We start from the raw sequence: 13706 nt of genomic DNA on the forward strand, positions 1-13706 counted from the left end.
GCTCCTTCAAAATAATCTTTACTGGTAAACAATTTTGGTAATTCTATGTGCAGTAATGCGTGTTGTAGATACAATGGTATACGTGGGACAGAAATGAGGTTTTTTTGTGGTCCGGAAATGAGGATTCTCAGAGCATTTCTGTACATCAAACGTGGGGTTTTATTTGCTGCTTTTTTTTTTTTTAGTATGGAAGCCGAAAGTTAAAAACTTAAATTACATGAAGGGCTCCAAAAACATCACCATAAAAAATTAAGAAATCAGTGATTATGTTTCTTATAAAATACCTGACTCCCTCTCGATGGATAGCATACAAGCAAGCTTGTAAAATTAAAATTATTGTTTAATTTTCTATGCAGCATTATAACTGCAAACAAATAATTTGAAGGTCACCAGACCACGGATTAGGGAACCACATTATAGTTTGGTTCAAATGCAGAAAAATTTTAGAGGATGTTACATAGCAGGAATGGGAGAGATGTGAAAATGGACTATGAATTACTAGTGGTAGCTAAATTGAGAATAAAAAAGAACAAAAAAAAAATCGAACAACAGAGATGCCCAAGTTATAGCCTCATGATGCTAAAATAAATGACAACATAACAAGAGTTTGGAATTGCACTATCAAATAGGTAACAGGCCCTTGAAAATGAAGATGATGGAACAGTAGAAGGTAAATGGAAACAGGTAAAGGAAATTTTCACCAAAACCTCTGAAGAAGTGCTGGGATTGAGAAAGAAACAATGAATGGTTGTCTGAGGATACATGGCAGAAAATCAAAGAAAGATGTAAAACTAAATCAAGCAAGAACAAGAACACGGAAACAGTGACTGCAGGAGGAATATGCTACAAAGAAATAGAGGTCAAAAAGTGTGCCAGAAGAGACTAACGGCATTTTATAGACAAAATGGTGATAGATGCACAGATTACTGCAACACATGATGACGGGAAGACACTGTGCAATATCATTAGACAGGAAGAAGAAAACACCAATGGATCAGTTCAAGACAAACAGGACAACTTAAATATATGGAGGCAATGTTACAGTCAGTTACTGAATGGTAAGCCAGTGGTTACAACACAGAGAAATGAGACAATCTTGATGACAAATTAGAATCTAAACTAGAATATGAAGAGAGGAAAGTCAATTGGTTAAAAAGTGAAAAGGCAGCAGGTCCGGACAGCATCCCGGTGGAGGTACTTAAAGTAGACTTGAAGAACAGAGGAGACATTTTGATAGACCTCTCACAAAAATATAGGAAGAAGGAAAAAAAATACCATTTCTCACAGAGATATGCAAGCTAAAACAAATAATCTCCAGGCGTATTCACAGTCGTTAGTGCTGAAAATCAAAACAGAGAAAACTAAAACCATGAGAAGTAACACATAACAAGAAACACCAATAACAATTTTTGGGATTGACATAGAAGAGGTCTGACATTTCATATATCTTGGGAGCATCATAATCAAAACAGGGGGAAGAGATGAAGATATGAAAACTAGAATAGCAAAATCCAGCCATGGCTTTGCAATTCTAAAGCTGATTGGAGAAACAGAAACCTTGCCCTCTGAATTAAACTTTGAATATTTAATACCATTGTAAAGTCTGCCTTACTATACAGCACTGAAAATTGGAGACTTATCAAGCCCATATTATCTAAACTCCAAGTTTTTATAAACAGCTGCATTAGACAAAGCCATAACATCAAATAGCCAGAAAAAATCACAAATGAAGAGCTTTGGAGGAGAATGAAACAGAAACTGATAGGACAGGAAATTATGGAATAAAAATGGAGGAAAGAATCAAACGGTAACACGACAGGCACTGGACTGGAATCCCCAGTGCATTAGGCGACAAGGCAGATGAAGAACAACTTGGAAATACACAACAGAACAGAATTGAAAGTCATCAGAATGATGTAGTAAGAAGCTAAGACTGAAGCAAGAGATCATTCAGGATGGAAGGCAGTAGTGAAGCCCATATTTTCCACATGGAATAAAGAGGCATAAGTCATTATAATTGCAAATGAAACTTTGCAATACAAATTAGTAATTAATTTCATTGTAAGGGTTCCACCTTGCAGGAAAATAACATTTTGGGGAGGAAAATGCCAAAAAAGGCAGATATTGCACTTCTTTGTATGTTGAATCTGAATCCGTCCTGTGCTGTCAAATGTTGCTTAGAGCTTGAACAAGGCAATGCCATCCTTTTCTATGCTGGGCTGCTCTTTGCATGTCCTCTATGTTGTTAAATCTTTATAGGCTACTTGTCTAAAAATGCCCACTATTCCACAGAGTATAGTTTACAATTACCAGAAAATAATAATAATAAAAAAATTGGTTCCTAATGCAAAGCATATCAATACTTAAGGATCAGTTAGAAAAAGCTAAACAGTTCCATTTTATACTAAAGAAAAGACTATGGGTAACATTTTCAAAAGGGACTTAGTCACGTAGGCCCAGATTTTTAAAGATATTTAGGCATTGCAGCGCTCACTGTCACAACGCCTAATTGATTCAGGAAACTAAATATCATTTTCAAGAGGGATTTAGGCCCTTTGGAGTCTAAATCCCATTTCAACAGTCAATGGAGTTTATGTGCCTAAATCCCTTTTGTAAAAAAGATTTAGGTTTCTTGGTGTGACACTGAGCACAGCGACGCCTAAATACCTTTAAAAATCAGAACCTTTGTTACTTTTGAAAATTTTAACCCATAAACCTGAACTCATGCTCACATGGGCAGAGTGTAATTGGCTGTTATTACACAACCTTGTACCTCAAGACTAGTTGAAGACCAACATAGACTGACTTAGCAGGGAAAGTTTACAACAGGTGAAATGGAGTCTGCATCTGGAAGTATTTCCATTTCAAGTCAGTCCATTTGGTAGACTGACGATGTGGATCCATTTGCTTCAGGACTAGCAGTGAGACCCCTTCTGTACCCACATCCCACCCACCCCCTATCAGACCCTTGCTACTTTTCTACATAATGGGAACAGCCAGGGGCCAACAGCTCTTCTGGGTATCTTTTCTCTTGTCCTGTGGTCCAAATGACATGACAGAAAATAAAGAAGGACAATAAAGCTGTTATACTGACCGTCCTTTATTGACTCAGGACCAGGGTTCAATGACCTAGTAAATTAGCAGCAAAGCCACTATGATATGTTGTTTTATTTAATGTATTTGTATTAACAAACAAACAAGGACTTGGACTTGGACTAGTTACTATATACAGACAAAACAAAACAAAAACATCCTGCATGCAGACACTGACAGGCTGAGCTTTGCTGCTTTGTTTTTGAAAGTCAATATCTGAAGAAAAAACTTATATTCATACAGCATGTGTTGGCATGTTTCTGGATCCAAGCGTAGGTCTGTAAATAGGCCTTACTCCAGTAGCTGTCTGAAATACAGGGATTGGTGCAAGGATTACAGAGTACCACTCTGTCACTGCAAGCAAAACATGTTTTAGAATTTCTTCTAGACGGTCTCACTATGGAAATTATAATTACTGTACTGAAAGGCTGAATATCCTGGGTACATCAGAAGGAAAAGATTTCTGTCTAGACAGCAAAAGATGCATTATCAGCTCATACAAATGGCATGATCTTGACATTTCATTTATAACAGCCCCTTCAAAGCCACGGAAAGAATTGCCATTGTATTTCCTAAACATTAAATTAGCCTTCTTGGCTAATCAGGATCCAAAATTGGTATTCACATTTCTGTCAGCTAGGTGCTCTGTAGAAGGTGAAAACATTTTAACCATAGAGTATTCTAGAATAAATATGTGCTTTTTCTTCGTGGTCAGATGTATTTATCCTGAAGGTGAATGTTGTCTCAAATAGTGAGCTCTTCAGGAGGAGGAGCTTTCCCTGCTTGCTAGTAATAGGCAGGTCTGATTCTGTCCTCGAAGCTGACAGCCAGTGGAAAGTCCTGTTGTAATGATTGTGGACCAAAGAAAGGAATTTTACTGCTTCACTATAGATATCATTACTAATATTTTCTCCTGTTACATTTTTGTAACATTTTTCAGCCCAAAATATTTTAAAGAGATTCAGAAAACATGGTGTGCGATGCAACAGTAATTGCTATATTTTATTTGAAATGGCTGTCAGCAATGTTTTGAATCCTTTTCTATGTTTCTGAATATTCTTGGTTTCCTGAGGGGAGAGAACTCATGTGTTTCTTCATTGTTATTCTTCTCAACATGTCGCCACAATATGCAATGTATGAAAAAGTAACTAGAAGTAATTGACTGCTGCTTGATTACATTTTAAAGTAATTTGGAACTGGAACTGTGTATAAAAATTTGCCAGTAACTTGTTACAGTTGTAACTGATTGCCTATTAAAAGTTACTTTCCCAGCATTGCCACTGGCAAAAACTATTTGCCTTCTACAAAGTGTCTGGCCAGCTAATAGGACATTTTTTTCCTTCTGTAGTAGCATTCCATGAAGCTTTAGTTGCTCTGATAGCAAACAGCACAGTCATGGACTTTGAGAGGGAATCTACCATGGATATCCCCTGCACAAAAATGATGCTTTTTGTAGCTTACCTTGTTTGGATTCCAAGAAGTTATATATCAAATACATCCTATTTAATGTCTTCATATGCCCTTAACCATTTGCAAGTTACATGCGGTGCACCATTTTGTTTCCAACTGCATCCTCTAGATTTTATGCAATAAAATGTTTCACTCATCCAGTGCAAAATTACTAGGTATGCTGGAATCTTAGCAGTTGGGTTTCCTCTTTTTTGTTGTTGTCAGGCAATGACCTTCCTAGGCAGCATCTTTTCTAGCAAGGGAGCTTGGTGGCTTATTTTCTATTGTGTGAGATCTTATTCAGAACTCTGATGAGCAAATGAAACCAGGCCACATGCTGCCCTTTGCTTAGTTTCTCTGCAAAGAAAACCCTGATTTCCTGCTGTTTCTGGGATTATTGGAGAATAGAGTCAGTGAAGACAAACATGGATACACACCTCTGGATGTCACAAGGTTGAATCTCGGAGAGCATGCCATTAGTCCTGTCACATGATGTGGAAGGGAACGTTCCTTGCTACTTGACTCGCGTGTCATTACGCAGCTTTGTAACATGACTTTTTTTGCGAGAGAACAGGAAGGAATTTGCCTGTCATTAGCTCTCAGAATCACACTGCATAACAAAAACTGAGGATTTTTCTTTGGGATACGCAGTGTATATAGCCACAATTCCCTCCTTGCTTCCCTCTAGCTCCAGGGGGTTAGTAATTGGTTGATGACCTATACCAGCAGCAGGTTATCATCTCGTCTCATGCTGGCTCTTCACAATAAAGGAGGAATAGGATCTGAAGTGCCAAATTGTCTTTTATATTTATTTTATAGGCACAGACCCAAGGTCCAGATAGTTTTCTCAGCAGCACAAGGTGAAGGGAGATTCTCACCACTCTTCTGCCTCTCCCATTGTGGGCTCACAACCTGAGACAACATTGACTCTTACGATCTGAGACAAGCCCTCCTTGAATTAGACTTGATTAACTTTGAGTCTATATAGTAAATATGCAGTGATTATTTTGGAATTACTAGGAATTGAGGTACACACCATGACACAGCACCAATGCAGCTGTAATCATCATTTCCTTTATAAACATCAAAGTTTGTGGGTTTGAGATGTAATTGAGTTTTTGAGGCTTACAATTTTTGCTTTGAATTTTAACAAAGGTCTTTTAGCAAGGGGATAAATCTGTACAGTAACTTTGAAAAAAATCTTCCTTTTGTTTTTATTTTTGTCTGAAGAAAGAACTGGTTTACCTGTGAAAGATGCTAGGAGAAGATGTTACTTGTATCTGTGCACATATTTAAAAAGACCGTGCTGGTAACTGTTGTTTAGATTTTAGTTTAGATTTTATGCTTCTCTGTTCCTGGGGTTGTCTGACTTCTGGCCTAGTCTCTGGCATAAATCAGAGCACCTTCAGGGTTGGTTCTGATTTACAAAGCAGCTGGAATTGGACCAAGGATTTGGCCCACTGTGTATACAAGGTGTGATTGTGGCAATAACAGCTCATTCTTGCTATTTTGTTTAGTTAGGGGTGACTGTGCTGAGAATTGTCATCTTCTTAGTATTAGAATTCTTAGCTGGTGTCCACTTCTGTTCATCATTATTTGAGCCAAATTCTTCTCTCATCTATAGTCCTATGCTCTATGGAAACATATTGCTTCTAAGAAGTTCCACGTGGTACAAAATCAGGGCAGAATTTGGCTCAACTTTAGATATTTTTTCATTCAAAGTGTGACCTATTTGAAATCACTTTACCCTCTGTGCCTTTCATCTATTTTACAGACAGAACAAACTAATGTGACATTTCACCTGTGATACGATACTTCATCTAGATTTTTCTGAGAAGCAGATAGGCCAAGCAAAAATTGGTATCTTTTGCAGAACAACTTTAAGATGCTAAAACCAGTGCTTATGTCAGATTAATTTTTACTGTTATTTTAGCAAATCAATAATAATGAAATAAAAAGGCTTCAGGGCTGATATTTCATCTTTAACTTTTTATTCCCATGCCTGTTCCCTAATATTGCAAAATAAAATAATCTCCACCTTTCTCCCTTTTTTAGGTCGACGTTGAGATGTTGTAGCTGTTCACCATCTAAGTAATCTCACTGTCTCTTTTAATCTGTCATGTATTTATAGAAAGCCTTGGAAACATTGCAGGATACATCAAAGTACTGCGTGTGTCATTTAAAAAAAAAAAACCCAACACATTATTCCACATTTGTCCCTTGTGTAACTGCAGTGAATGAATGGATGAATGTGAGCCACCATGTTCCTGGACCTGTTTGTCTAGTTGAATATACCTTCAGATATTTCCAGTGGCTACTTTTGCACTTTTTTCATAGTGTCCCACTTATCTTCCGATCGTTTCTCAGATCTCTGTGCAGTGCTCATCTTCTACCTTCATGTCACAGTTCTGTGTGCCTTTCCTGACAGCCAATTAATTGGTTAGCTGTTCATTCATGTGCCACCAAGAATAGATGTAACAATGCTGCATGAACCCCTCATACATCCTAAGAAGGGGGATATGTTTTCCTGGTCTTGTGGCTGCATGCTGTTCACATCAATTTCCCATTAAAAGATAATTTAAAGATATGGCCCCAGGCAGAGACAGGAGAGAGTTATAAAAAGAGTTTAATTAGCAGTTCAGAGTAATATAATGTAAGATTGACTAGTTTATAACTGGCTCGTTTTTTGTTAACATTTGCCATTTCCTTTTCACTTGCAGATCAGACCAGGTTCTCTTGTTCAGTAAGAAATACAGTAAATCCAAAGCTTTGTTTTAAGTGGCTTGAGGCTGGATCAAAGTGTTATCAAGAGCCCTGAGTAAGGAGCAACATTGAGTTATGCTGCCCCCGCATGAGATGGGGAGAGGGGGAGGGGGAAGAAAATAAGCTGTGCCACACCTAATTTGACACCATTTACCTTGGCTCTGTGCTAGCTGAGCTAGCGTGTCTGGAGAAAGTAGAGCCAGGGCTCTGTTCACTCGCTGCCCACCTGATTGGGGAAGGGTATAGTGGCCCTGCAGTGGCTTCTCATCTCGGAATGCACAGGCCAGTCATGCCAGTCACCTGTGCAGGGGAGAAGCAAGGCAACTTATGATTGGGCTCTTGATATTCTGGGAAGTGTTGCTGCTGTTCCAAAGTATAGCTAGGTAATCTGTGCCAATACCCTGCAAAAAACAGCAATTCCCTCTTGATCTTCTAAGTGTATGTTCCCTCTTCTCCTCTGTTATATTGTAGATGTGACTTTCTTTGCCAATATTTTGCTTTTGCCTTCTTTTTCTTGTTTGTTTTTACGTGTGGGTTTTTGCACACCGGCAGCCAAGTCATGCATACTAGGATGTGACTTCTAACAGCCTTCAAATCAGAATGATTTTCTGTCACACTGGCCTGACCTTTTCCTGGAAAAATGTATTACCTAAGGGGGGAAAAAGACATGTAGGGGGATCTGAAGTGTTCTCTTCCTTCAGGCTTTAAGGATATACAGTACTTGTTGTCATTTAGCCATCTACCCACCTAATTCATTCTAAAATGCCAGCTACAGTTGCAGCGATTTGGGAACATGACACATCTTGCATGCTTGGTGCATTAGGTCTACAAGCCTGACAACTGTATTCTCTAGCAGAAATCTGTCTTTCCCCCTAGCTCTAATGCCTGCTCTCCTCCATTGATGACTATATTGACTTATTCTAAAGTTTCATTTCTTACATAAATCACCTTCCAGAAATACCATGGAAGCAATGACTAAACTGTGCTGCTTTGCTTTGTAGTCAAATATATTGGATTGCTCCACAATTAACAATGTTGTGCTGGGACACATTGTACACAAGTAAAACAAGCAAATAAAAGTAGATTGACTGTTAGACTTGGAACCTGGGCAATTTCTTCCTACTTCAGAGAAAATAGGGTGTAACTCTAATTATTTAGCCTGTAATTCTGTTTGGACCTGCCTCTTAGGCATATTATAATGCTGCAAAAAGAAAGCAAAACATAACCCTTTCATTTGATCAGCCCTAAATAAGTTCTTGAAGTGACTACATCCAGTGGAAATTGCTGTGGAACTAAATCAACTTTTGCAGTACCTAATTATCACCATTGCAACATTTCTATAATTTGTTAATTGCAGCTGTGCTTCTCCTATTCCCTCCAGTTGTCATGTCAGGTAAACAGAAGGGTTTACAAAACACCTCCCCGGTATACATTTAATTAATTAGTTTTCATTCTGCAACAACAATTGGAAGCTGCAAAGGTGGTCAAAATAAATGTTAACAATAGCTTTCTGAAGAGCTCTGTAGGGTTGTGAAGCAAACGATGTTTTATGTATCTTTGGTTTAAATATATAAACATAACATAGTTGAAACTATTGAACTGTGTTTTATGGAAGCTGCTTCTTTGTTTTTTGTTTATGAGAGCTGAGACTAAAATGCTTAAGTTACATTTTCCCAGATAAGAATCAGAAATTAACCCCCATAATTGTGGCAGTTGGAATTTTCCATAGTGCCAGGAAACTCTGACTTGAAGGGTCTACGAGATTCATGAGTTCCAGGGAGTGAGTGAAGGAAACTTAAAAGTTCTATTTTAGAATTGTATTATAGATAAACTTGGCTCTTGCATCTTGGGGCATCATGTTGCTGTGAAAGTGGAATGTACTGTTATTTGTTTCCTCTATTTCTTTGTCACAGTGAGGGTTGTATGGTGCCTTTAAGTTCAGTTCTAAGCAAGGAGTAGTGCAAGAGTTGCATCACTGCAGAAGTAGCCCTTGGAAGTATTATGAGTCAGGGATACCCCTCTGAGCCACAAGTCATCCCCTGTTTTCTGTCTGCTCCCAAGTTCAGGCAACTTTCTCCTGGCCTATACTACATTATTCTTCCTCCAGAACTGGCTCTGCCACTTTGGCCAATGAACAGAGAGATTTGGAGTCAACTCTGTCTATCTCCCCTGCACACCTCTTCTGGGAAGTAATCAGCAAGTAGTCCAGGTTACTGCTAATGCACTCAGATCTGAGGAGAAATCTAGGTAGCCCACATAGTGACATAAGGGAAGAGAGGGAAGCTTTCTTAGTTGTACAGTCTTGTAGTCAAAGTCACAGTCTAGCCCTTAATCACTGGTGGCTGAACCTGCCAAACTCTGAGTGTGGGATAGACAGAGCCTGTATTTAAGTCTCTGTGAATGGGTGTCGGAGGGTCATCCATTGCCACTGCAAGAAAAACTGACTAAAGAGAGAGAAGGTAGGAGGGACTGTGCCTAGCCTGAAGTGCTGAGAAAACCTTGGACCCAGAGAAGGGATGGGATTGGAGTAAGGTTGGGAGCATCTTAGGATATGTTGTTTTGCAAAGATCTGTAATGTCAAGCACTTTACTCTTAAAGTTCCTGTGTTTAAGAAATTATTTTCCTAAGCCTATGTTCCTTGCTTTCTGTGACATACCAGGGCACAGTCCAGACTAGTGGGGAGCTGTCACTCCTGTCCCACAGCCTTGGGTGCCTTACAGAGTAGCTCTCACCTGTGCCACTCACAAACAGCCTTCCAGAATGCAGTGAGTGTTGGTGTGTAACTGCAGCCTGCCACTTACACCCTTGCTTTCAACAGCCTTGGTTCTGCTGCAGGGTGACCCCAGCAAACCCCCAGCCCTGGAATTCTCCCCAAAAATGTATGTCCTGTACTGCCCAACCCTCTCCTGGACAGTACAAATATCTTAAGTCTGTTATTCCTTTAAGGAAATAATATACCAGCTTATTATCTTAAATAAAGTAACCCAAACACTTCAACTGAAGCACACCAGATTAGATAAAGCAATAAAACAAGTTTATTAACTATAAAGAGAGAGATTTTTAATTGAGTACAAGTAATGAGGCATAAAAGTCAGAAATGGTTACAAGAAAAATAAAGATAAAATGCTTACTAGTGTCTAACTTTAACAAGCTATTAGATTCAAGCAAAATTTCTCACCACATACTTCCAGCAAGGTTACTGACCAAACTCTTCAGGTCAGGACCACTCCCGCAAAGTTCAATGGCTGTTTTCTTTTGTCTTCCCAGATGCAGAGAATGTGATGGGCAGGGGGAGGGGGAGAGGGGCGCTTTGGAAGTTTGCCCCTTCTTTTTATAGTTTCAATCCCCCTCTTGAAAAACATTTCCAGCTGGGAACTAGGAGACAGAGTATGTGTGGAAGGATGTTCCCTGCTGGTTTTTTTTCACCTGTTTGAGCTCCCTTTGTTCTCCCTTGATTGATGACTCTATTTACTGCTTAAATACAAATAAAGGCAAACATATGCTCCTTAGTTCAAGACAGGCCTGTTTGACTTCACGTACATAAATGTTGCCACACCTATTTTATCAGGACAGTGCTGACCAGCAAATTATGAGTTTTCAAATGATACCTTACAAGGCATACCCTGTACAGAGATTACAGTAGTGTGTGACCCATCCGTGCCCCCAGGGTAGCCACCTGAAAATGCCAAGGTCAAGGCAGGCTGTAAAAGGAGAGCAGATTCTCCCAACACTGGTGGGTGACACTGAAGTCATATTTCCCAACCAGCCACAAACTGTGCTTCTGATTCCCCAAACTGGTTATCAAGAAGCCAGTACACAAATACACACAGCCCCTTTTACTGCATTTCAGTCTCTGGCTCCCAATCAGCCAGTAGGTCCAGTAAAGAGACCAGTTATTTAACTCTATGCTTTTTACCAAAAAGGTTCCTCCTGACCCCAAAGGGTCAGCCACAGTACCAGATCAATATAAGTTTAGATCTTACCCAAAATACCACGCTGCCAGCCAATGCTTTAGTAACTAAAACTAAAGGTTTATTATGCAAAGAAAGAAACAAACTATAAGAGAAATGTTAAAGGATTAAAGCAATCAGATACATACAAATTATTTGAAAGTCCATATATATCAGATTTCTAGAAGAATTGTGGACTTTGCAGGCTTGTATAGTCCCCCTGGTGTACATCCAGTACCTGGATTGATCTCAGTCCTTTGTTTCACAGCTTCAGTTGCAGATGACTTGATCCAGAGGTAGATAGGTGGCTGAAAGCTGAACAGGATTGAAGACAAAATGGATCCCGGGCCTCTGCCTTTTTATGTCCTCTGGCCCTTGCTATGCTGCTTGTGGAATTTCACAGGAACCAAAATGGAGTCCAGAGTCACATGAGCAAGTCCTGGTGACTCATCAGGTATATCCCTGGCTTTTCCCCCTGGACGCCTTGCACCTGTGAATATCTTAATTGGCCATTAAGCAGGCCATCCCTGCAGCCATCCTGACTGGGGTGTTACCCAGATAGCACAATTTGAAATACAGATATATCAACCATATCCATAACTTCCATTACACATATAACGCATGAATATAAACATCATCATCTTACTTAGCACATTATAGCCTTTCCAACAGTACATGACATGGCATAACTCACATGAATTATTATGATTTTGACATACGATGTCAAACAATATACTAAATGACTCCCCTCCCCCCCAATCCAGCCAGCGTGACATAGTGTGTAGGGTGTGATCAGAGGTATGGCATTCACATTTTCCTGCCACATTGTTCCTGAAGGTGTTAAACTAGAAGCCACATTTAGTTGGCACTCTGGGAGAGTATATGTAAGCAGCTGGGGAGGGGGCCAGGGTGGGAGATCTGAGGCACTGGTTTGTGATTATAGGGTGTCTGGATCTCAGAGTCCTATGTCCCAAGGAACGGCTTAGACGAGGTCTGAACTGGGAAACATGCCTAGAGAACCAGAGCTAGAAACAGTGATTAGACTCAGCTCAGCCCAGTGGGCTCAGAAGCACATTGGACCCAGCAGCTAGGTCCATTTACAGCAGGCTGGTTACTATCCGGAGGAGAGAGAGCCAGGTTGTAACGCGTAGCACCTCCTGTGTTATGCTGAATGCCCTCAAACTCACATGGATTTTCACAGCAGACTTTCAGTGCCTCATAGGTTTAAACCCTCTATGTGGAGTTTATTCATTTTGCCAGATGGCCTGTCCTTAGTTTTTAGTGGTTTCCAAACTTTTAATTGTTCTTGTCCATAGTTAAAATTGTTCTCATTTAGCTGAGTAAGTCCAAGTGTATTGTGTCTGATGTCAGAGGTAATTTCAGTTGCTGAAAGAAACTTGACAGGTTCATTGCCTTTACATATGGTGTAAAGAAAACTGCTGGGCTTTTTCAAATAGCTAAGAGCACATGAAAGGGGTCAGACATGGTCACAGAAAGAGCAGCAGTTTGATAGACAAGGGCCCACACATTGTTACATGAGCACAGTTTCTGTAAGTTAGATATATCTATCTGATCTGTCATATCTTTAAAAAATGCTGGAAATAAAAAAGATAATAGATTTATGGCTCTTGCTTTCACTTAGAAAAACCTATGGGTATCCGAGCAACTTCCTGTATAATGAAAGTACATTTTCATCATGACTGTGTGCTGTCAGTCAGATATACTGGGATATTATCTGTATAGAATCCTTACTGTTATAACTTTGAGATAACTTGCTGTGTTTCATACTATTAATTACAGATACCAGAATATGGCAAATATAGGCGCACAGAAGACCATACTGCTCAGTTAATGTCATAAAGAGCACTGCAACTTGAACCATATCTTCCTTCCAAGTAACCAAACCTGGTGGTTTTGAACACTGACTTAGATAAGGATACTGTGTTCTTACATAAACGACACTGCTTTTTCAAAAAGGAACTGAAAGACTTGAGACGGCTCATCCATGGAGACGTTTAAATTAGACTGGAAAATAGATAATGGGAACAAATCTGCACTGAGAAAGGAACGGACAAAATGATCCAGTAGGGCTGCTTCTACCTCTCTATTATTATTATTATTTATTTATTAAATTACTATTTGTATTGTGGTAGCACTTGGAAGCCTCAGCTGGGATCAGGGCCCCATTGTGGTAGAGACTGAACAGACACATAGTAAGAGCCAATCCCTGCTTCAATGAGTTTACAGTGTAAATGGACAAGACAAAGGCTGGGGCAGGAAACGGGGGCACAGAGAAGTGAAGTGACTTGCTCAAGCTCAAACAGCTGCACAGTGGCAGAACTGGAAATTAACTCAGGAGTCATGTGTACTTATCTACTGCTCCATCCACCAGACCAAGCTGTCATCTCTCTTTAGTATGAGTCTTCTGCACTTGAGCAGGGTTGTGAAAAT

General features: G+C 39.6%; 1 protein-coding gene across 3 annotated transcripts in view; it reads left to right on the top strand.

The window, feature by feature from the left end:
- The window catches only part of SAMD5 (sterile alpha motif domain containing 5), a 372001-nt gene that overhangs the window by 136246 nt on the left and 222049 nt on the right, over positions 1–13706 (top strand). Inside the window, exon 3 of one of the 3 annotated variants that reach the window (XM_067542378.1) lies at positions 6598–6794. The exons of the other annotated variants lie outside the window; for them this stretch is intronic. Within the exon in view, the coding sequence (XP_067398479.1) occupies positions 6598–6618 (21 nt within the window). The 3' untranslated portion in view covers positions 6619–6794. Of the gene's footprint in view, positions 1–6597; positions 6795–13706 lie in introns of those variants that run through there. 3 annotated transcript variants of the gene reach the window in all.

This window comes from Emydura macquarii, unplaced genomic scaffold, assembly GCF_026122565.2.
Source record: "Emydura macquarii macquarii isolate MOO-44397 ecotype Brisbane River unplaced genomic scaffold, CSIRO-AGI_Emac_v2 contig_705, whole genome shotgun sequence".
Lineage (NCBI taxonomy): Eukaryota > Metazoa > Chordata > Testudines > Chelidae > Emydura > Emydura macquarii.